This window comes from Punctularia strigosozonata, assembly GCF_000264995.1.
Source record: "Punctularia strigosozonata HHB-11173 SS5 unplaced genomic scaffold PUNSTscaffold_10, whole genome shotgun sequence".
NCBI lineage: Eukaryota > Fungi > Basidiomycota > Agaricomycetes > Corticiales > Punctulariaceae > Punctularia > Punctularia strigosozonata.
In genome coordinates this window covers 1,075,274-1,094,932 of record NW_006767442.1, presented here as the reverse complement: position 1 = coordinate 1,094,932, position 19,659 = coordinate 1,075,274, and the positions used below count along the sequence as shown (strand labels likewise).

General features: G+C 52.8%; 7 protein-coding genes across 7 annotated transcripts; 6 read left to right on the top strand and 1 right to left on the bottom strand.

The window, feature by feature from the left end:
* The first annotated feature begins 7 nt into the window (after nt 1-7).
* PUNSTDRAFT_121847 (GNAT family acetyltransferase) lies at nt 8-717 on the top strand. Its single transcript, XM_007386161.1, has one exon. It carries the CDS (start codon nt 53-55, stop codon nt 671-673), a length of 621 nt encoding a protein of 206 aa, XP_007386223.1. The 5' UTR covers nt 8-52; the 3' UTR covers nt 674-717.
* A 951-nt stretch (nt 718-1,668) lies between these two features.
* PUNSTDRAFT_127383 (Di-copper centre-containing protein) lies at nt 1,669-3,978 on the top strand (the record flags this gene model as incomplete). Its single annotated transcript, XM_007386160.1, has 9 exons — nt 1,669-1,807; nt 1,860-2,035; nt 2,095-2,411; nt 2,469-2,593; nt 2,644-2,733; nt 2,789-2,823; nt 2,873-2,963; nt 3,020-3,654; nt 3,711-3,978. The coding sequence occupies 9 exons, from the start codon at nt 1,669-1,671 to the stop codon at nt 3,879-3,881; spliced, it is 1,779 nt and encodes a 592-aa protein (XP_007386222.1). The 3' UTR covers nt 3,882-3,978.
* A 172-nt stretch (nt 3,979-4,150) lies between these two features.
* PUNSTDRAFT_72870 (uncharacterized protein) lies at nt 4,151-5,941 on the bottom strand (the record flags this gene model as incomplete). Its single annotated transcript, XM_007386159.1, has 11 exons — nt 4,151-4,495; nt 4,552-4,593; nt 4,656-4,693; nt 4,754-4,826; nt 4,923-5,065; nt 5,120-5,172; nt 5,246-5,313; nt 5,365-5,463; nt 5,596-5,673; nt 5,740-5,778; nt 5,846-5,941. The coding sequence occupies 11 exons, from the start codon at nt 5,939-5,941 to the stop codon at nt 4,151-4,153; spliced, it is 1,074 nt and encodes a 357-aa protein (XP_007386221.1).
* A 563-nt stretch (nt 5,942-6,504) lies between these two features.
* Nucleotides 6,505-7,525, top strand: PUNSTDRAFT_105901 (Fcf1-domain-containing protein). The gene is made up of 6 exons (XM_007386158.1): nt 6,505-6,522; nt 6,577-6,644; nt 6,704-6,769; nt 6,829-6,977; nt 7,027-7,099; nt 7,157-7,525. Exons 1-6 carry the CDS (start codon nt 6,520-6,522, stop codon nt 7,380-7,382), a joined length of 585 nt encoding a protein of 194 aa, XP_007386220.1. The 5' UTR covers nt 6,505-6,519; the 3' UTR covers nt 7,383-7,525.
* A 490-nt stretch (nt 7,526-8,015) lies between these two features.
* On the top strand, nt 8,016-10,641 carry PUNSTDRAFT_71938 (HCP-like protein; the record flags this gene model as incomplete). The annotated part of the gene is made up of 7 exons (XM_007386157.1): nt 8,016-8,414; nt 8,464-8,761; nt 8,815-9,017; nt 9,072-9,579; nt 9,636-9,977; nt 10,032-10,318; nt 10,375-10,641. The coding sequence occupies 7 exons, from the start codon at nt 8,016-8,018 to the stop codon at nt 10,639-10,641; spliced, it is 2,304 nt and encodes a 767-aa protein (XP_007386219.1).
* Nucleotides 10,642-11,449: 808 nt separating this feature from the next.
* Nucleotides 11,450-12,448, top strand: PUNSTDRAFT_72650 (SWIB-domain-containing protein; the record flags this gene model as incomplete). Its single annotated transcript, XM_007386156.1, has 3 exons — nt 11,450-12,117; nt 12,170-12,324; nt 12,381-12,448. The coding sequence occupies 3 exons, from the start codon at nt 11,450-11,452 to the stop codon at nt 12,446-12,448; spliced, it is 891 nt and encodes a 296-aa protein (XP_007386218.1).
* Nucleotides 12,449-13,520: 1,072 nt separating this feature from the next.
* PUNSTDRAFT_121844 (NUP-domain-containing protein) lies at nt 13,521-18,923 on the top strand (the record flags this gene model as incomplete). Its single annotated transcript, XM_007386155.1, has 7 exons — nt 13,521-13,920; nt 13,976-14,123; nt 14,181-14,479; nt 14,550-14,856; nt 14,911-14,949; nt 18,601-18,796; nt 18,854-18,923. The coding sequence occupies exons 1-7, from the start codon at nt 13,765-13,767 to the stop codon at nt 18,921-18,923; spliced, it is 1,215 nt and encodes a 404-aa protein (XP_007386217.1). The 5' UTR covers nt 13,521-13,764.
* Nucleotides 18,924-19,659: the final 736 nt, after the last annotated feature.

The following is a 19,659-nucleotide window of genomic DNA, read 5'->3' as shown; positions in this document are numbered from 1 at the left end:
CCTAAAGATCGCAGGCAGAAGAACACACACTCCGCCAAAAAAAGCCACCGACATGTCCGAATCAGGGAACGCCTTCACGCCCGACCCCAACTTCTTCATCGAGACCGACCGGCTCTACATCTCACACTGGCTCCCCGACGTCCCTGCGCATTGCCAATTTCTGTGCACGCTGTGGAGTTCTCCCGGGTTCGTCCAGAGCTGCGGGAAAACGGGTATCGACACGCCCGAGAAGGCCAAGAACATCATCGAGCAGCGCTTCGGCGCCCACCACGCACGCAACGGCTACGGCATGTACCTCGTCTCGCTCAAGCCGAAGCCCGGTGCGACCCGCGAGGAATCCGTCCCCATCGGGAGTGGTTCTCTCCTGAGCGGCGTTCCGCCCAATGCGTACGAATTTCCCGACGTGGGGTACGCGATTATCGACGAGGAGAACGGCAAGGGGTACGCAACTGAGGTAACGAGGGCGTTGATCTCGTACGCGACGAAGGAGTTGGGGCTGAAGGGCGTGTTCGGGTTTTGCGCCGCGGATAACAAGCACAGCCAGGCGGTCTTGAATAAAGTGCTGCAGTATAGAGGAGAGAGAAATCTGCGGGTGTTTGGAGGTGCACGAAGCGCGGTATATGCGCTGCCCGAGATGGACCAGGATCTCAAGGTTTACGGCGTCGACGATTGATATTTATCGGTGTCTCCATGCTATTGTATTTTCGCTTTGTACCGGTGGACAAGAGGAGGATGAACAACAGCTAATCACTACTAGAGATGTGTAAGAACGCAGCATGTGAGCGCGATGGGTGGATGTGGTGGTCGGGTCGAAAGAGCGACGCCGGCAAACTGCGGCAGACGCGCTCCCCTCGCGTGGGTGTCCATTTGGTGCAACGCTCGATAGCCCTTGATTACGCTCTTCGTGTCTTCCGCGCTCGCTGACCCAAAGGAAATCGATTCTTGACGCCGTGCCGCGCAGAGAGAAAGGGATCCCATCAATGTGATTTCTGCGAGCAAGAATAATCTCTGCACGATTAAACCTGAAGCTGACGCAAGGAACACGTCCGTCGCACGAGAACGACCGAGCTGCCCTGTCTCAAGATTCAGCGTCATTACGTGCTGCATACTGCTGCCATGACGGTAATCTTGGCGGGAGCTCAATCGACGCTATTCACCGCGAAGATCGGCGTCAGCGCAGCCCCGAGTCGCCGCCTTTCAAGGACATGAGCAAAGTCGCACACACAACCCGTCGTGCTGGTGGACGGCATAATACGGTGTCCTCCGAAGGAGTGAGTCCTTCCGTCTGTGAGACCTGGAAGCTATTCATGTCAAGAATGGTCATCCAGTATAATCGGGGTCGCTTTCTCCTAGCTTCATATCGTAAAGTCGTCGGATCACGAGGCAGTTACGCTCTGGATGTGCCAAGACGCCGTCATTACACCATTGAACTACAGGTCAGATGAGGGTCGTTGACAGCAGCAGGAATTGCGCTTGGAGCGGAACGCTCGACAACTTACGCTTTCTGTCCTGCTTCCGTCCATTCCCGGGCCTTCCGATGATATCGCTCCGTTCCTATCACGGACGCCTCGCCCGTGCGGCGTTCGTGCTAGCTATATAAGACCACAGATGGTGCACACAAATACTACAACAGCCTCGACACCGCTTGATATCTGCTAGTTGTTCACCATGTCAACCTCGCACCAGATCACTGTTACGGGTGTCTTGCCCACTCCCGGTCAGATGCAAGCTCGCAAGGCCGTTAGAAAGAACATCAAGGATCTGATCAAGGACGAAAAACAGTTCTCGCTGTACATTCAGGCTTTGAGTACGCATTCCGCTGAGCCTGCCTAGCCACTTTTTCATATACGTTGCTTTAGTCCTCATGATGGGAAGGGACCAATCCGAATCGCTATCGTGGTTCGGTGTCGGTGGTATTCACGGCCTCCCTCACACTCCTTGGGACAATGCCGGCGACAAACCCCAGTGGGGATACTGTGCGCATGCCACTGCGAACTTCCCCACTTGGCATCGGCCATATGTTACGTTGTTTGAGGTACGATCATGGATGTGCTGTGCCGAGGCGCATTCCTGATGACCGAGTTCTGTATACAGCAAGCTTTGCAGGGCTACGCCGTGCAAGTCGCTAACAAGTATACCAGCGACAAGGATGCATGGCTTGAGGCGGCCAGGGACCTCAGAGCGCCTTACTGGGACTGGGCCCAGGACGCTATTCCCCCGGCCGAGGTAATTCGTCTTCAAAAGATCCAAGTCACGACCGCGCAGGGCAAAGCCGAAGTGGAGAATCCTCTGTACTCCTATCGATTTCACCCCATTGACCCCAGCTTTGACTCCTTCACCGACGTGCCGACAACTGTCCGGAACTCTCAGGACGATGATCCGACTAAAACGAACGTCCCTGCCCTGATTGAGTGAGTGGCATTCCCGCAGGGGGAGATGCTTGAATGCTGACCTTTCGACATACAAAGGTCCTTACAAGGCCTGAACAACTGGCTTGGCGATGGAATACGAGCAGAAACCTACAAAACCCTCGTTCTCCTCAAGAATTGGAAGGTTTTCAGTAACAAAGGTTACCAGCCGAAACGAGGTGCCAGTACGTTGAGAAAGCACTGCGTCCTGTCGTCATCCTCAACCTCCGTCCAGTTCAACTTGCTAACAGCCTCGAATCGATTCATGATATCATCCATGTTACTGTGGGCGGCAATGGCCAGATGGCCGATCCCAGCTATGCAGGTAAGTGATGATGGGTGCCGGCGGTTCAAGCATAACTGATGAACCACTGACACAGCATTCGATCCTATCTTCTGGCTCCATCATTCTAATGTAGGACTCGGTGCCTTGATTTTTCGCTGAACTCACGAATCATCCCTAGGTGGACCGTCTTCTTGCGTTATGGCAGGCGTTGAACCCAACCGCCGGTGTTTTTGCAAAGGATGGTCCGGAAGGCGAGATCGCTAACGATGGTTAGTTAGGCCAGCGCCGTGGTCACAAAATCAACTTTCTGATTATTCTTGCGTAGATTTGACCCCCTTCTGGAACGGCCCCACGACCTTCTACAAGTCAACTGAAGCCGACGTCAGCACCTGGACCGACTTGAACTATACATATCCCGAATTTGTCGGCTTGGAAGGCCAGTCCCAGGATCAGATCACCACAGCCATCCGAAACAAGGTGAACCAGCTGTACGGAGCCCGGCCCATACAGGCGAACTCGCCGGTGGCGATCCCGTCATCTGTGGATCTTGCCTCCCAAGCTCCGGTTGCAGCGTCACCCGTCTCGTTCCTGTCCCTCATGCCTCCTGCCCAAGCCGGTGCGCAGGCACCAGCTGCAGCGCCGACCCACTTCGTAGAGTGGTACGTTCGCATCCGATCCAAGCGATTCGAGATCGGAAAGAGCTATACAATCCTCATCTTCCTCGGCGAGCCGCCTGAGAACCCTGCGCAATGGCGCACCTCACCGAACCTTGCTGGTATCCACGCCGAGTTCGTTAACTCGCACCCGCAGGGCTGTCCGAACTGCAACGACCAGAGGGATATGATCACTGAGGGTTTCGTCAGCATCACGGAGTCGCTCAAGCATCGCGGATTTGAGGAACGCCCCGAGGCTGAGATCGACGCGTATTTGAAGGAGAATTTGCATTGGTGCATCCAAAAGGTACGAGCTTCGCGACGCAATACGATGCGGCACGTATGCTAACGCGTCGTTTTCAGAGCGATGGCTCGGTTCTATCGGCCGAGGACTTCCAGAGTCTCGAAATTGCAGTCTTGTCGGTTCCTCTGGCGGTGAATGAAGCAGACCAGGTCTTGGAATTGCCAGCTGGTACCTTGCCCGTCCATCGTAACGTAACCGACGGGCGTGCGGGAGGGCGTAGCTCCGCCTGATCGTGTGCCCTTGCTGGAGCAATGTATCAGTATATCATGCATCTTCCTCAATAAGCCTTGCACTGCCGCTGTATCGCATCTTCCATATGACCGCAACCCCATGCCGTTGTATTCGCGAAACACCAGAGGTTTGAATATGTTACATGAGATAAGTACTAGGGGGAAGACGGCATTGGCACTGTTCGAAGATGCAGCAAATGTACACGAGGCACGGCAAAGCAGTATTTTGCATAGTTCTGCGGTCGCTCCGGGATTGCGTTCGAAGGCAGTCAGGCATCGTCGTCGTCAGCGAAAATATTCTCAACCTTTGCCTTTTTCCGTGGTAATTTCTTCTCGGGTACTGGCCTTTTCTTTATCGCCTCGGCTGAGGGTGCACGTCCTTTGTAAGCGGCTAGTTTGTCGTCAAGGTTGCGCCTACCTTTGTCATCCTCGTTGTCGCTCTCGAAAGGATCGTCATTTGCGGTTTTCTTCTTACCGGGAAGTTTTCGTTTGCCATTGGTGTCGGACTTGTTGGCTGCTGGCTTGCTGCCATTGTCAGCGGTGCTTTGCACATTGGCAGCAGTCGTTTTGCTATCCTTATCCTTGAGATTGGCGTAGAAGGTGTCCTTCAGCGCCTGAAGTTATACGTAAGCCCAGCGTGGTATATCCAGGGATCTATCGAAGTGCCCACTTTGATCTCAACCTCGGGTATCAAATCCTTGTTTTTCCAGATCTGCGAGGTGAAGTCAGCATATGCAAGCGAAACACCCAAGACGAAACAAGGAACAAATTCACTGTGGATTGAACTTCACTTGGATGTTTGCTGTCCAACCCTTCCGATACGCCGATTAGCGACCTGTGTGAGCAACAAGATCCGGAAAATGTATAATTACCTATGCATGTGTACAAATCGGATTTGACGCCGGATAGGTTCATGCCATGATCTTGCAACAGAACCTTCATGGCCTAAACTCTCGATCAGCCATTGGCACGCTATCAAGCAAGAAATGCCGCCCCAAAAGCGCATGTAACATATGAGAAGCGGAAGAATCGGTAACATACTTCGGTGACGGCAGTTTTGTTGTACACATCTGGCATGTACATGCATATGACATGCTGATAGTTCGGCGAGTCCACTTTCGGGGACGTAGACACTTTCGCGGTATATATGGCAGTGGAGGAGAGTGGGCCGGAGACAATTGACTCTAGTTCTGGGCATGAGCACGATTGGATTACAGTCCGGTATTGAAGGTACGTACTGGCGAGGTTGGACCAGATGAGGTCGACTTTATCAGCAGGGGCAAAGGCAAGCCTGTGGCACAAAACATGCACCATGGAAGTGAGTGCCAGTCCATATGAGTACTGTGTTCTGAGTGCACGTTTACCATTTCCCGCATACATAACCGTGGCGAGTGGATATTTCTCTTAGTTTCTCGGTAGCCTCAGCTTGAGCCTACGGCAACATCAATGAGCCCATATCGTATTTCCTCAGCCGGCGGCTTACGGCTTCGCGGAGCTCCTTCTTGCTCTTGGCACCAGTCTTCTTGCTTGATCGGAGCGGTATACTCGCGTCGTTCTGCAGCAAGAAATACATATCTGTCAACTATAAGACATTATCCAGTGCGTTGCGACGCTTGCCTGGATCTCCTCTACTCTTGTTGCTACTTCTTGCACTGTGCAGTGGCAGGATGGTGGTTAGCGAGGTGCAGCCAAAGCTCAAAAAGTACTAACATACGGTAGATGCCTCTTCGATGGCTTCTGAGCTATCATGCAATGACAGCCCTTCGTCTTTTAACGTCCTGACCCAAATCCACTGCGCATATAGGCCTTGTCAGAGGACCTTCAATGCCTCGCCACTAGCCCGTGCTCATGAACTCACAGGTTTGGTGCCATCGTCCTGTACCATAGACGGACGATACTACATCATAGAACGCATATAAGCAGCCAGGTCGGGTGGCACATAGTAATTCAACCGGCATACGCACCTTCTTCACGAAATCGTCTATTGACAACTCGGATTTTGGTGTCCACGCATATGGATAAGACGTTGGTGCCACACGTTCACTATTAGTCTCAGACATTACTCATAGAAGCGTCGAGTCTCTCTCACAGCGGGAAATCCTAGGAATCTGGGGAAAACATATAACAGAACTATTGTATAATAAATATGGTTGTTAGTGACATATTATTTTCAGCTAAGCTAGCTTGAAGTTATGACAGATTTATCTCAAGGATGCAGACATATGTCAGAAATATGACTACTTTCCCGGTTGCTTTGCAGTAAGTTTGACATCAGTTGGGTCAATTTAGCTCACAGCTTTTCTGAATCATCTTGCCAATTATTTCTGATATATTTTGCCCAGATTCAGCCTGTTTCCCGCAGTGTCTGCGTGTTCTCGCTTCCAACGTGGACGGTGCTGACAGTGAGAGATGCGTGTCGTTGTGCTCTGGGACGCGACAAGACGCGTCGGACGTCGCCGACTTTGCTCCGATCACCTGACTCATCGAAATATGCGCCAATGGCTCTTCAGGCCCACAAATCTTAGCGGCTATCTTCAAGTACAGAACTGTTCATACAGTACACTCTCCCAGCATTCTCTAATTTAGTCGAACGTCGAAAAGACCATTTGAATCTTATCAATACCGAAGGACGGTCGAAATGGTGCGGTGACCTCTACACCGTCTCTGTTACCGTACCTCATCCGTTTGTTTCCAGGGTAAAGCCAAAAAAACACGCAAGTTCGCCCAGGTCAAGCGTATGATCAACCCGAATGACATTCGCCTGTGAGTATCCGCTCTTGACCGTTTTTGCACGTCTTGACTGGTTTGTGGTGCGCACACAGCAAGGAGAATCGGGCGAAGCAACAGAAGAAAGAGCAGGAAGCGAAGGAAAAAGCCGTACGCCGAGTGTGCGTCCTAATCCAATCGTCCAACTCGTCCGCTTCATAAGGCTGACGCGATGCGCTAGTCCCCAGGTTGCCTCTTCCCTCTTCTTGCAACACAATACCTCGCTCGCCCCGCCGTACCGGGTACTGATCGATACCAACTTCATCAACTTCAGCTTGCAGAACAAGCTTGAGCTCGTTTCCGGCATGATGGACTGCCTCTATGCCAAATGTATGTATCATCGGTGTTCTTTTGTTTTTGTGCTCATTTCAGCATGTAGGCATACCTTGTGTAACAGATTGCGTGCTGGCTGAATTGGAGAAGCTTGGAAGCAAGTATCGTGTTGCCCTTCGGTGCGTCCCAGCAAACGTCTATCGCGGTTTCGCTGAAGAAAACCTATTCTGTCGTAGTGTCGCTCGAGATCCGCGATTCGAACGCCTCAATTGCTCCCACTCCGGCACATATGCCGACGATTGCCTTGTACAACGAGTAACGTCACATCGTTGCTATATCGTTGCGACGTGCGATCGTGACCTTCGTCGGAGACTACGAAAAATCCCTGGCGTACCGCTCATGTACATCGTCAAGCGACGGTACGCTATTGAGCGACTGCCAGATCAGGGAGCGCCGAGCTGATGACGGTGTATGGTGTGTTTCTGAGGTTTTGTGCCATTGATGGAGATTTATGTTGGCACAAGCGTGTACATGTGTTTATTTCAATGACGGTCAGCAGTTGACCATGTATCGATATTACTCTGGTTTATGTGCCTGTTAATCCGGCGAAATTGGGATATGTATTGTGCGTTGCCCGTCAACGTCTGCATGAATTCATCCACTCGAAGACGCGATCATTCCGGTGCGTGCGTGGCACCGGTTTCCGCGAATTCCACGTAATTCTTGAGATATTCGCCTGCCACCGCCACGACTACAACGTCTTGCTTCCCTGTGCGCTGTGCGCTGAGCCTTCGTCGTTCAACAAGGGCTTTCATCTGCTTATCCTTCTTGTACACTTGGGATGGTCTCGGCGAAGAGGAAATCATGCCGAAAAGCCACTCTACTCGCCTTTGGCATTATAGCACTCGCGGCGTTCAGCTGCACCGCGCAGGACACGAACACTATCACTGAGCTGACCGCGACGGATGTGAGCATTCCTCCTTTCCAGCTAAGTATGAAGATGGTGACAACCTGATGTTAGACTACGCCGCCGTCGGCCGCAACCTCTGCAGCTGCGCAAGAATCCGATCACGCAGCTGAAGGTACGTGGACGCGATGCTCGTTGTGCAATCGCAATCTGACATACTACTGCTGTCAGCCACGAGAGCTTACAAGCAAGCCCTTGCGACTCTGTCCACCCTCACCGCGAACCCGCCGAGCTATACCCGCGACCCAAGTTTCGGAGTTTCCAATGCATACCTCTCCTCATATCTTGAACACAGTCCCGGCCCGCTTGCCAGCGCGATTCGAATAGTACTCAGGCTCAAGAAGCAACCTGGCCAATGGTTACGTCAGGTGTTGCCTTCGCTGGGGGTTAAGGATGACGGTAGTAGCGGCAAGAGCAGAAAGGAAGATGAGGCACGAGGCAAGGCAGTGAAGGTGCTGGACTTGTTGCAGCATTCCGCCGAGCTGGGTCATACAGACGCGCTATATACGTTGGGACAGATCTCCCTGGTGAGCCTCCCAATGACATCGTCTCTTCACCTCACTGACTATACACCAGCTGCCGCCCAACTCGTACTTCCCTGTGGATCCCTCCCTAGCATTCAATGCGTTCTCACAACATGTCGAGCTCACTGGAAACGCGACGTCCCAAGGTCTGCTAGGGTTCTTCTACTCTACGGGCTATAGAGACGTAGTCCCCGTGGACCAAGCGAAAGCCCAGCTCTACTACACATTCGCAGCGCATGGCGGTGATAAAGCCGCTCAGATGGCCCTTGGTTACCGCTTCTGGGCCGGTATAGGAACATTGCAAGAAGCTAGACGCGCGATGGACTGGTATGAAGCCGCGGCGGAAGCTGGTAGGGATGATCTTGTGTTGACGAGGCGCACGAGACTGACTCAACTCACGTAGCGATGGCAAAGTTCCTGAGCGGTCCTCCTGGTGGCAGAACGCTACCGCTGACCTCCGCACGCCTCTCGGACTTGGAAGGTGGAGTATATGGTCCCGGTGCGAGCGTTGCGTCCACTGGTATCAACGCACAGCGACCCGCTATTCGAGCAGCGAATGCCCGTTCGGCTGGAGAGACCTGGGAAGACATTTTGGAGTACTACCTTGTGAGTGTAGTAGATTTGCTATCAGAATTGGGTGCTCATGATTTCGTCCGGAAGTACAATGCGGATCGCGGAGAAACCGGCTTTGCCTACCGCCTGGGGAAGATTTTCTATCAGGGCAGCCTCTATGGTACTCCGGGCGGTATTGCCTCAGGGAGCGAAGGAGTTGGCGCCATACCCCGCGATTTCCAGCGCGCGCGTTACTACTTCCTGCGTATTGCTAGGCAAATCTGGCCTCGCGACCCTCCTAACCCGCTGCAACCGCAATCTCACAAAGCGGACAATGAAAATGGGCCCCTGGGCTATGCCGCTTCTTCGGCGGGTTATATCGGGAGGATGTATTTGCGGGGAGAGGGTGTCAAGGCGGATATGGCCATGGCGAGGTTGTGGTTCGAGCGTGGTGCGGAATACGGTGACCGCGAATGCCACAACGGATTGGGTATCATCTGGAGGGACGGGTTAGTGGAGGGTCGAAAGGACCTGAAGAAGGCCTTTGCGCACTTCGGGGTAGCCGCAGGTCAGGATCTCGCGGAGGCACAGGTTAATCTAGGGAAATATCATCGAAGTAAGGAGCATTTCCTGGTCCTCCGGTGGATCGCTTACTGATGTTCATCGTCATAGGCCGGGGCGAGATGAAGATTGCAATGTCCTTCTTCGAGGCTGCTGTGCGCAATGGGTCTCCCTTTGAGGCATTTTATTACCTCGCGGAGATGTATGCGGCTCAAGCTCGGGCTCCTGCTACGTCTTCCAACATTCTCGCGGCTTCCTCTGCGACCGCTGTTTCCTTCTACAAGCTGGTGGCCGAACGTGGTTGCTGGGGTGACGATCTGCTCAGGGAAGCAGACCTGGCGTGGGCACGGGGCTCGGATAGGGATAAGGAAATGGCCATGCTTCGGTGGTGGATGGCTGCCGAGCGCGGTTCTGAGATCGCCCAGAACAACCTGGCGTACGTCCTGGATCAAGGTGAGTATTGTTATATGACGGATCCGGCAGCATTCGTGATCAGGACTCCGACAGACAAGAGCGTTCTGCGCCTTACGCGGTTCGCACCGATCACGCCCTCGAACGATACTGCGCGACTGGCGCTGACGCAATGGACGCGGTCAGCTGCCCAGCTCAACGTGGATGCGCTCGTCAAGGTTGGCGATTACTATTACCACGGTCTGGGCGTACCGGATGAACCAGAGCACATACGATACGAGAAGGCAGCGGGATACTATCGCTCCGCCGCCGATACTCAAGTGAGCGCTCTGGCCATGTGGAACTTAGGATGGATGTACGAGAATGGCTTAGGCGTTCCGATGGTACGCATGATCGTGGAGCAAATTCAACTCCGGGAGCTGATATTTCGAGTTTTCAGGACTTCCATCTCGCCAAACGGTATTACGATTTGGCGCTCATCACTAATAGCGAGGCGTACCTTCCCATCACACTTTCGCTCGTAAAACTCTACGCACGTAGCTTCTGGCATACACTCAGGGGCGGAAAGGGCGGTCTCAGCTTGTGGTCTGCTGACAACGAAGGTACGCCGATTTATTCGCGCTCGCTGAAGGGCTGTGCTGACGCTGGAAGCAGACGCGGATTACTTCGAATCTGTCAACACTCCCGGCTTGGAAGGTCATCGTGAGGAGACCAGCTCGGACGGTGCGGCGCAAGGCGAAGCCGTTTACCAAGAGGATGAAAGAGACGATGGGCCATGGTACTTGGGAAAGGCGCGCGACCAATTTAACCGGAGACGTGATCAGGACGCGCGCAGAGTAAGGAACGGCGAGGAAGATCCCATCCAGGTATGATATTAACACAAATGTCGCGGAACTTGTCCGCTGACAACCACCCTCTAGTGGGCTCGAGACCGTCGTGCAGCCGAAAATGAGCGCGATGGCGACTTCGGGCCCGAAGACTACTTCGAGGGCACGATGCGCGGGGGTTATCGCGGAGACGCCGGGGAAGAGATTGATGAGTTCGCGGAAACGATGATCCTCGTAGCGTTGTGCCTTGCCATCTCACTTCTCGTATACCTGCGCGGTCGATGGATGGATCGCATCCGGAGGGAAATGGAGGCTGCCGAGCACGATGACCGACAACCGCCAGCCGATGGCGGCCTCTTCCCACCCGCAGGTGATCCCGCACGGGATGACTGGGCAATCCTTCGATGAACCCTAACATTTTGCGGCCTTGATGTTACATGACTGTAAACTATCATAATGTTGCTCGATCTTGTCCTCTCAAACCTCGGGCCTCGGGTCCGGTCAAAGCCGGTCAATGTTGTCACTGTCAGTGACTGCACTCTGTCACGTGTTGTGTTGACGTATGATTTCGTGGCGAAGTCCCTTTCGCTAAGGGTGCGTTCACCCTTCGCGACAAATATCTCACTAGCCTCGTGCATTAATGCTACACTACTCCTCGTTATAACATCTCAGTAATCGTCTTACAAGATGTCTTTTGATGTGGAATCTCTGCGAACAAGGATACGCGAATTCCTCGTGGCCCCTAACACGGACTTGGCGTCAGTCAGCCGGAAGCAAATTAGGGACTCGCTGATTGACGAGAACGGCCCATTCACGCCGGAGCTGGCGAAAGAGCACAAGCTGGCATTGAAAGATCTCATCACCGCCGTTTTCAACGAAGTCACCTCGGAGAGGGGAGAAGAAGCGCGTTCGGAGTCTGCGGAATCGTCCAGTAAACGGAAACGCGAACACGAAGAAGAGGATGCCGAGGAAGACGTGGAAGAGGACGGCGCAACCGAGGGTGACGCGACGCATGACGGCGCAGGGGATGACGACGCGGACGAAGACGAACAGACGCCCCCTCCTGCTAAGAAGAAGAAGGTCACCTCGAAGAACGAGTTGACTGACGCTGAAATGGCCAAGCAGCTGTCGAGCGAACTCAACGGTCGACCGCGAGCTGCACGGGCTGCAGCACCGAAGCCGAAAGCCCGAGCCAAATCGACGACCAAGGGACGGGGAAAGAAGAAGAGCGCAGATGTTGTCGACTCGGAGGATGACTCAGATGCCATTGAGGGAGGAGGGAAGAGCAAAACGAAGAAAAAGTCCTCTGGAGGCGGGGGTGCTCGTGGCGGTTTTGCGAAGGAGTACTCGCTCAGGTTCGTTGTCCTCTGAGAAACAAGGTACGGGCAGTACTGATGCTTTCCGAAGCGAGCCTTTGGCTGCGGTGTTGAATGTAGACAAGCTATCGCGACCGCAAGTAGTGAAACGCATGTGGGAGTACATCCGTGAGAACAACCTCCAAAATCCCAATGATAAGCGCGAGATTATCTGTGATGAGAAGCTTCAGCGCATCTTTAATGCTCGTAAGTCTAGTCTTTGTTTCTGTGAAGTGTATTCCCTGACTCTCTATCACCCGAAGCGTCCACCAACATGTTCAAGATGAACAAAACCCTCTCTCAGTCAGTATCTGTTTTCTCTATGCGTTGACCCGATTTGACGTGCTGATGTTGCAGCCATTTACATGAGCCCTGACACTTGTACCATATCTACCCCGCGAATACGGATATTGGATGCCGTTCTCAATGAGCTGTTACGGCGGGAGGTGCTCCCTCTTTCCCACGTCCTGCTCCGGGTTTCTGTAATAGGGACATAACCGGAAAAAGGGTTTACGACCCCCTGCTGCTGCTACTTGTGACAATGGACCTTGCCCAGAGTTCGATTCGCTCAATAATCGATGCGCAGGGGCACGAATGTACGGCCAGAACGTATACGATAAGCACCCCAATGTTCGAGGTTGTTCAGGCGAACACGTTGCAAGGGTCAATCTGCAAAAGGGAAGGTGATGTAAAACGGTGTATCCCGTTACATTCCTTGCGTTGATCGCAGTCTGTGGATCGGGTCCGACATTGTCATTGATACTAATGGCAAATGCCCCATTTTGCGGTCAGGAATCCGCATATGATCAAAACCGATGAAGCGACCCTCGCTGCAAAGAAGAGATGAAATCTAGAACGATTTTACGTTCAGTCGAGATGGCAGCTGTGAGTCATTTCCAATTCAAGTATAGACGATGGCACTGCATGTGCTGTGTCCGCTGACAAGTTCTCAGATATCTTGAATCGATGACTTCGTCTGACTTGAGCTTCGCTAGTCTCGTGTCCGAGTCTCTACCTCTTTCGTGGTATGACAAAAGTTGGCGAATTCCGCGGTACTCAAGTGCGACTACACAATGGCTTCACCAATATATACTCGTCACCGGACCAGTGTCTGTGCCGCAAAGTTGGGACAACTACCAAAATGATCCATTCTCAACGCTATAGGTCGGCCGTAGCCTACGCGCTTCTGACATTACGAATACCCCCATGTCATTCAGTCCACCCACCTCGACGAACGACGTCATGGTTGTTCAACGTAAGTGAGTATTTGGTATCCCGTGTTGCTGTGGCATCGACAAGGCTTACCTCCGCTCTCGTGGCGCACTTCAAATATATTGCATCGCCGATCAGTGCTTTCGGAAGCTGTTTGACCGGTTCCCTATACACTCATTCCGACTTTGAAGGGGTCCGTCAGCATCGGGTTTGCCCCCGACGCGCTTATCACCGACGGCGAGGGCGTATCACGCGGGCATCGGCGACGTCAAGAGAGCGATCTTCAAGAATCCGTGAAAATTGGTGCAAGCAAAACCGCGTTTCGCGGCACGTCAAGACAAGAATAGTCTCGTTACGATGTATAAAACTCGGACAACCCACTGTCGAGTTACTCAACGGGACGCCCTCCTGCATTGGATCTAATCCGTACTAGCCATGCTTGCGAAACTAGGCGCGCTGTTCTTGGCCTCCGTAGCAACACTCGTCGCCGCCACCCCAGCCCCGGGCGGCTCGACGAATGATGTGCTCAGCCCGAGTGTGAAGCGTCAAGCCCGACATGCCATTGCACCCAAGGTGTTCATCATCAGCATGGTCAGTCTCACAGATGGACATCTCGCGCAACTCTGTATCGAAGTCACGTATGTAGTTCGCTCCTGAAGCCGAAGTCTGGTACGGGATACCAGAGTTCAACCTCCTCGAGCGCAACATCACCGTTCCGGGCTTCTCTCCGCTATTCCCGCAAGCTCAGTGCACGATGAACGGCGAGATCTGCCAACTCGTCACTGGGGAAGCTGGTACGGATAAACCAGTAACAAATTCTGAAGCTGTACTAATCGGATCTTTCGACGCAGAGATCAACGCGGCGGTCACTGTAGGCGCACTCGTGGCGTCACCCGAATTCGATCTCAAATCTACTTATTTTTTCATCGCTGGCATCGGCGGAGGCTCTCCGCTCCGGACGACCACCGGCAGCGCCACGTTCGCCCGATATGCAGTCCAGGTCGCCCTTCAATACGAAATCGACCCTCGGGATTTGGGGCTGAATGTCAGCACCGGTTACTTCCCGTTCCACACGAACGCGCCCAACATGTACCCGCAAGAGTGGTACGGCACGGAGGTGTTCGAGGTCAACGACGCGCTCCGTAAAAAGGCGAGTCTCGATGGATTGCAGCGCAATCGATCGCCCCTCATGTTGCTCCTATATGCTATATGATAAATAGGCTGTCAGCTTTGCCCGGAGGGCGACTCTGGTTGACAGTGCTGCGGCAGCGTCTTACCGTGCCAACTACGCCGCCAACGCGTCCTACGGTCCAGCGATCCTTGGTCCTTCGGTTCAAGAGTGCGATGTCGCCACGTCCGACGTATACTACAGTGGCGACATTCTTAGCAGCAACTTCGAGATATACACCTCGGTCATCACTAATGGCACGGGTGTGTACTGTTCCTCGGCCGAGGAGGACAACGCGACGTTGGAAGCGCTCATGCGTGGCGCTATGGCTGGCGTGCTCGACTTCGGGCGCATCATTGGTGAGCGTGCATAACATAGACTACCCAGTTTTGATCACTGACCGTGAACGCCAGTCATGCGCACGATTTCCGACTTTGACCGGCCATACCCTGGTTAGATGTTATATCGCCCGGGAACTCTCTCACTGCTTACCCCATACCAATCAGGTGAAAGCGCTTTGTATCACTTGCGGTTCGCGAGCCAAGGAGGACACGCCATAGCGGTCACCAATATCTACAAAGCTGGAGTACAAGTGGTACAAGGCATCCTCTCTGAATGAAACTCCCATTTCGCGAGAGGCATCAAAGCAACCAACTACATCGGCGACGTCTTCGAGTCACTCGGCGGCACAGCTGATTTCGGGTAAGCATCGTGACTGCATAAGAAGGCGGCTTTCTGACAGATGCGCATGGAACACTACAACAGCCCTGGCCAGTCGCTGAATGCGACTATCAATTCCTTGCGCAAGAGGAGGCAGTTATTCCGTAGGGATTGAGTCTATCGGGCCAGTAGTGCCGGTATGGTGCACCAAGTGCACAAAAATACAATTACTAGTAAATACCCATGATTTCCTAACAATTCAGGTAAACTTCGAGATTTTGATTCGTGGTATCGTAATCGCGAGTTGATGTTGGTTTCGGAATCCAGTCTTTATCGTATTTCCGAAGGAAGTCCAGTGTTTCCGATGTCAGTAGCAGAGTTCAGCGTTTAGAATCGAATTTGCGAGTTCACAAGAGGGGTTTCTGATGCCGTCCAGCCTGGACGGGTCGTGGGAAATTGACATGATACCACTACATTTGTAACTGATCTGTGCGAAGTGATTGAAGTGACCTTAACGATGCTCCATTCTGATCATGACAATGCAACTCATCAATGTGTACTTCATTAGGTTTGAGTCTGTTGTCACAATCCCCAAGAATGTGCAGAAGAATCCTTGGCGTAAGAATTAGATACAGTGTAGATGGTAATTTACTTGTATCGTACAATAGAACTCCATAAACTGGCTGTGATCGTCTTGATTACCACTTTGTCTCTGCGGAATTACTTCGCAATTCCGGATGGCATGGTCACAAATACATGTTATTTTCCCTACACCTCGTTTCTGAAATTGCGATGCGAAGCTACGACAGATCGAGAATCGCAATCCATTTCGAAATCGCCGATACGACATAAAACCTAGGTAATTACCTGAATTACTAGAAAATCACTGCCATTCCTAGTAATTGTATTTTTGTGCACTCGGTGCACCATAGTGCCGGCTGCGCTTCACCAGATGCCCATCTCGATGTATCTGAAGTCAACCACGGTTTTTCCGTATGAACCCGATCGTATTTCACGTGTCCTTGGATATGCAATCGTAAGGTAGCTGCGATAGCTGTCGTATGATGTTTCTAAAATGGCATGGTTCCATCTGACTCCGAGATCTTCGACAAGGAAACGGATGGGATATATCGTATTCTGTCGGAGCCGGGGGAACAGCACAACGACCATGAGTAGGTCAGAGGGGAAGAGAATATTTCTTGACTTTGGCGGAGCTTCGCGTCGACACGATAATATTGGTAGTGTTAGTGAGCTGATATCGCGGCACATGGGATCCCGCGGGCCTCATTCATGATTTTTAGCTACCCCATCTTTATGCCAGTACTAACTTGTAATGATGCCCACCTGATTGAATCCCTAATCACCACTTTTAGATTGAGGCAGGGCACGGGGTTCATGTAGCACCATACGGAGCTGCCGACTCCATCGTCCTTTCACAGCATCACTCGCAACCGCAGGGTAAGGAGCAGAACAAGGGGGATTCTCGGCAGGCGCGATGACTCTCGACTGATGGTTCCAGCTAAAATATGTTCAGCGCTGATGGGCGGGTGCTACGCATGAAGACGTAGTACCCGCGGTATACGCAATCGCATGCTACGAAGCTTCGTCTGCTCCGCCATACTCATGATGCTGTCCCTGTGTCTTAGTTCCGAATATAAATGCAATCTTCTGCCAACATCGAAGGCAGCATCATACCTAAGCGCGGAACAGTCGAAGGAGGATTGCTCCCGGTGGGTGGCAAGGGAAGCTGGACAACATCAATTATACTTGGCTTGTCGGTGTCTTCATAAAAATACATTTTGAAATGGATTGCTTACCATATGCACAAAGAAGACCGCGGCTTGACGAATTTTTACAGGACCATTGTGGTGCGCGATCCACCCGATATGGTAATTCCCGCCGCTTGCAATGATGCAAATGTGGTTTTCGTTTCGTTTGGCGTTTTATCACTGCAGCCTGAGTAGACCTGCCGTCAACTTCGCACGCGGAGAGCGCTCATGCAGTGCATCTCACGCACGGGTGACACGAGAAGCGGAGCGAATGGAGTTTATTTTGAGAAGAACTCAAATAACGATCCCGCGTCTCACGGCAAGACATTGCATTACGCGGAGCACCGTGCTGTATATAGGTCGAGGTGACCGACGTTGACGGCTCTTCATCCGGCGTCTTTAGACCTCCGACTTCACCAGCGTCGAGCCATGATAGCAAGACTGGGTGCGTTTCTCCTGGCCTGGACGGCACTCGCCGTTGCCATGTTAGTCCCGGACAGCGCGGAACACGACGCACGGGGCCAGAACGATAAGCGCCACTCCGGACATGTCATAAAACCGAAGGTGTTCATCTTCAGCATGGTGAGTCCGGGGTTGGGAGGAGTTGTGATATAGACGTTTCTAACCCGTCCGCCGTGACCGCAGTTCCAACCTGAAGCAGATGCTTGGTACGGCATTCCGGAGTTCAACCTGCTGGAGCATAACATCACCGTTCCTGGGTTCGCTCCGTTATACCCTCAGGCGCACTGCACGAAGAACGGTGAGATATGCCAGCTTGTCACTGGGGAAGCCGGTACGTACAACACAGCCAACAACTCAAGCGCGCGAATTGATCACGTTCCGTATGTTCTGAAGAGATCAACGCCGCCACGACGGTGGCTTTCCTAGTTGCATCTCCGATCTTTGATTTGAAGTCCACGTACTTCCTCATCGGAGGCATCTCGGGTGGAGCTCCGGACGTGACCACCACAGGCAGCGTCGGATTTGCGAGATACATCGTCCAACTCGGTGTTTCGTACGAGATCGACCCTCGGGAGCTTGGAGGCAATGTCAGCACTGGTTATTTCGCGTTCAACACAGACGCACCGAATATGTTCAATCCAGGAGCATGGTATGGGACGGAGGCCTTCGAAGTGAACGATGCTCTCCGTCAAAAGGTTGTTCTGGAAGAACTACAGATCGATTCGCGCGATCTGATACCAACATGCAGGCCATCAGCTTTGCTCAGAACGCAACCCTGGAGGATAGCGACATCGCGGAGTCGTACCGTGCCAATTACGCCGCCAACGCGTCCTTTGGGCCAGCGACCTTGAAACCCTCCGTGCAGGAGTGCGACGTCACGACGTCCGACGTCTACTTCAGCGGAAACATTCTGAGCAGCAATTTCGCTATATACGCCTCGGTGGTCACGAACGGCACTGCGAAGTACTGCTCCTCGGCTGAAGAGGACAATGCTTCGTTGGAAGCGCTCCTGCGCGGCGCTAAGGCAGGAATGGTCGATTTCAGCCGCATCATCGGTGAGACTTCGCGCGTGCGACCCTTACCTTGGGTGTGTGATCGTTGAACAACATCGACAGTCATGCGCACGATCTCCAATTTCGACCGGCCGTACCCTGGTGCGCTACTTAGCTAGATGCGTTGCGTTGTACTCCTTTGCTGAATTATGCGGCGTAGGCGAGGACCCTTTATTCCATTTGGTGTCGGCGAACTCGGGTGGCTTCGACATCGCGCTCGCGAACATATACAAAGCTGGTGTCCAGGTCGTGCAAGGCATCCTTTCTGGCTGGAAGTCCGAGTTCGAGAAAGGCATCAAGCCTACGAACTACATCGGCGATATCTTCGAGACGCTAGGTGGCACAGCCGACTTCGGGTAGGGACCACTCCATCATAGATAACAGAGGCGGCGTGCTGAACGAAGTCGTTGCAGCCCGGGTAAAACAGCTGCCTCAACTGGAGTGTCGCTCCGAAGGCGGGGACTGGGATACCGTAGGCGCTGAGGATCGACAGATCCTGGGACGCCATCGACGTCGGTAACGACGCCGATTAGGATTTATTCTACACAGACTATTTATTACACGATTCAGAAACAGCATATGCAAAGGAAAATGAGCGTCGGCAACTCACCTCAACGCATGTGAAAGTCTTCCCATATACAAGCTTTCCGAGAAGAAGACTGGGTCTTGGTCCTTTTCAGATTTGAGGTGGTTTGTGGGGGAGAGTAGGCCTGCAACGCGACCTCGTGCGTTCCGCGCAATTGAGTAGAACAGGACCACCTTTGTTACTTATGAACGTGATGATGCAGGTACGTGTGTGAACGCCATGGTCGTACACTCTCGACGTTGTCAGCTTTTCAATGAAGCACGCGACATTGACATTTCACCGGAGGCTGCCGAATCTCACTGCTCAGTCGTCACTGGTTTACAAGTCCTCCGGGCCCTGCAGCTGTGAATGTTCCTCTTGTGTCTGTGAAGCGCTCATAGAAAAACTTAACCGCACGTCTTCAACAGATGCCTTACTCAATGCCCGGTAGTGAGTGATGTCATGATACCTATACAACCTCTCGTCCGGACGCTTCGGATATTCAGGTAGGATTCGGTGGTGAGTACAATCACCAGCCACCTGGGAGGTGGTAGGCGCTCAGCCACTGATGATCTGTTAAGATTTACACATTTTCCCTCGCAAACAGTACCTTCGGAATTCAAGCCAAGAGTGCGTCGCAGAGGGTTACGGACC

Bases quoted from the DNA above. Each gene is read 5' to 3' on its own strand.
- PUNSTDRAFT_121847 (XM_007386161.1), top strand. From the start codon at position 53: ATGTCCGAATCAGGGAACGCCTTCACGCCCGACCCCAACTTCTTCATC.
- PUNSTDRAFT_105901 (XM_007386158.1), top strand. The intron at 6,645-6,703 runs GTGAGTATCCGC...GTGCGCACACAG, and splicing joins AACCCGAATGACATTCGCCT to CAAGGAGAATCGGGCGAAGC. The intron at 6,978-7,026 runs GTATGTATCATC...TTCAGCATGTAG, and splicing joins GGACTGCCTCTATGCCAAAT to GCATACCTTGTGTAACAGAT.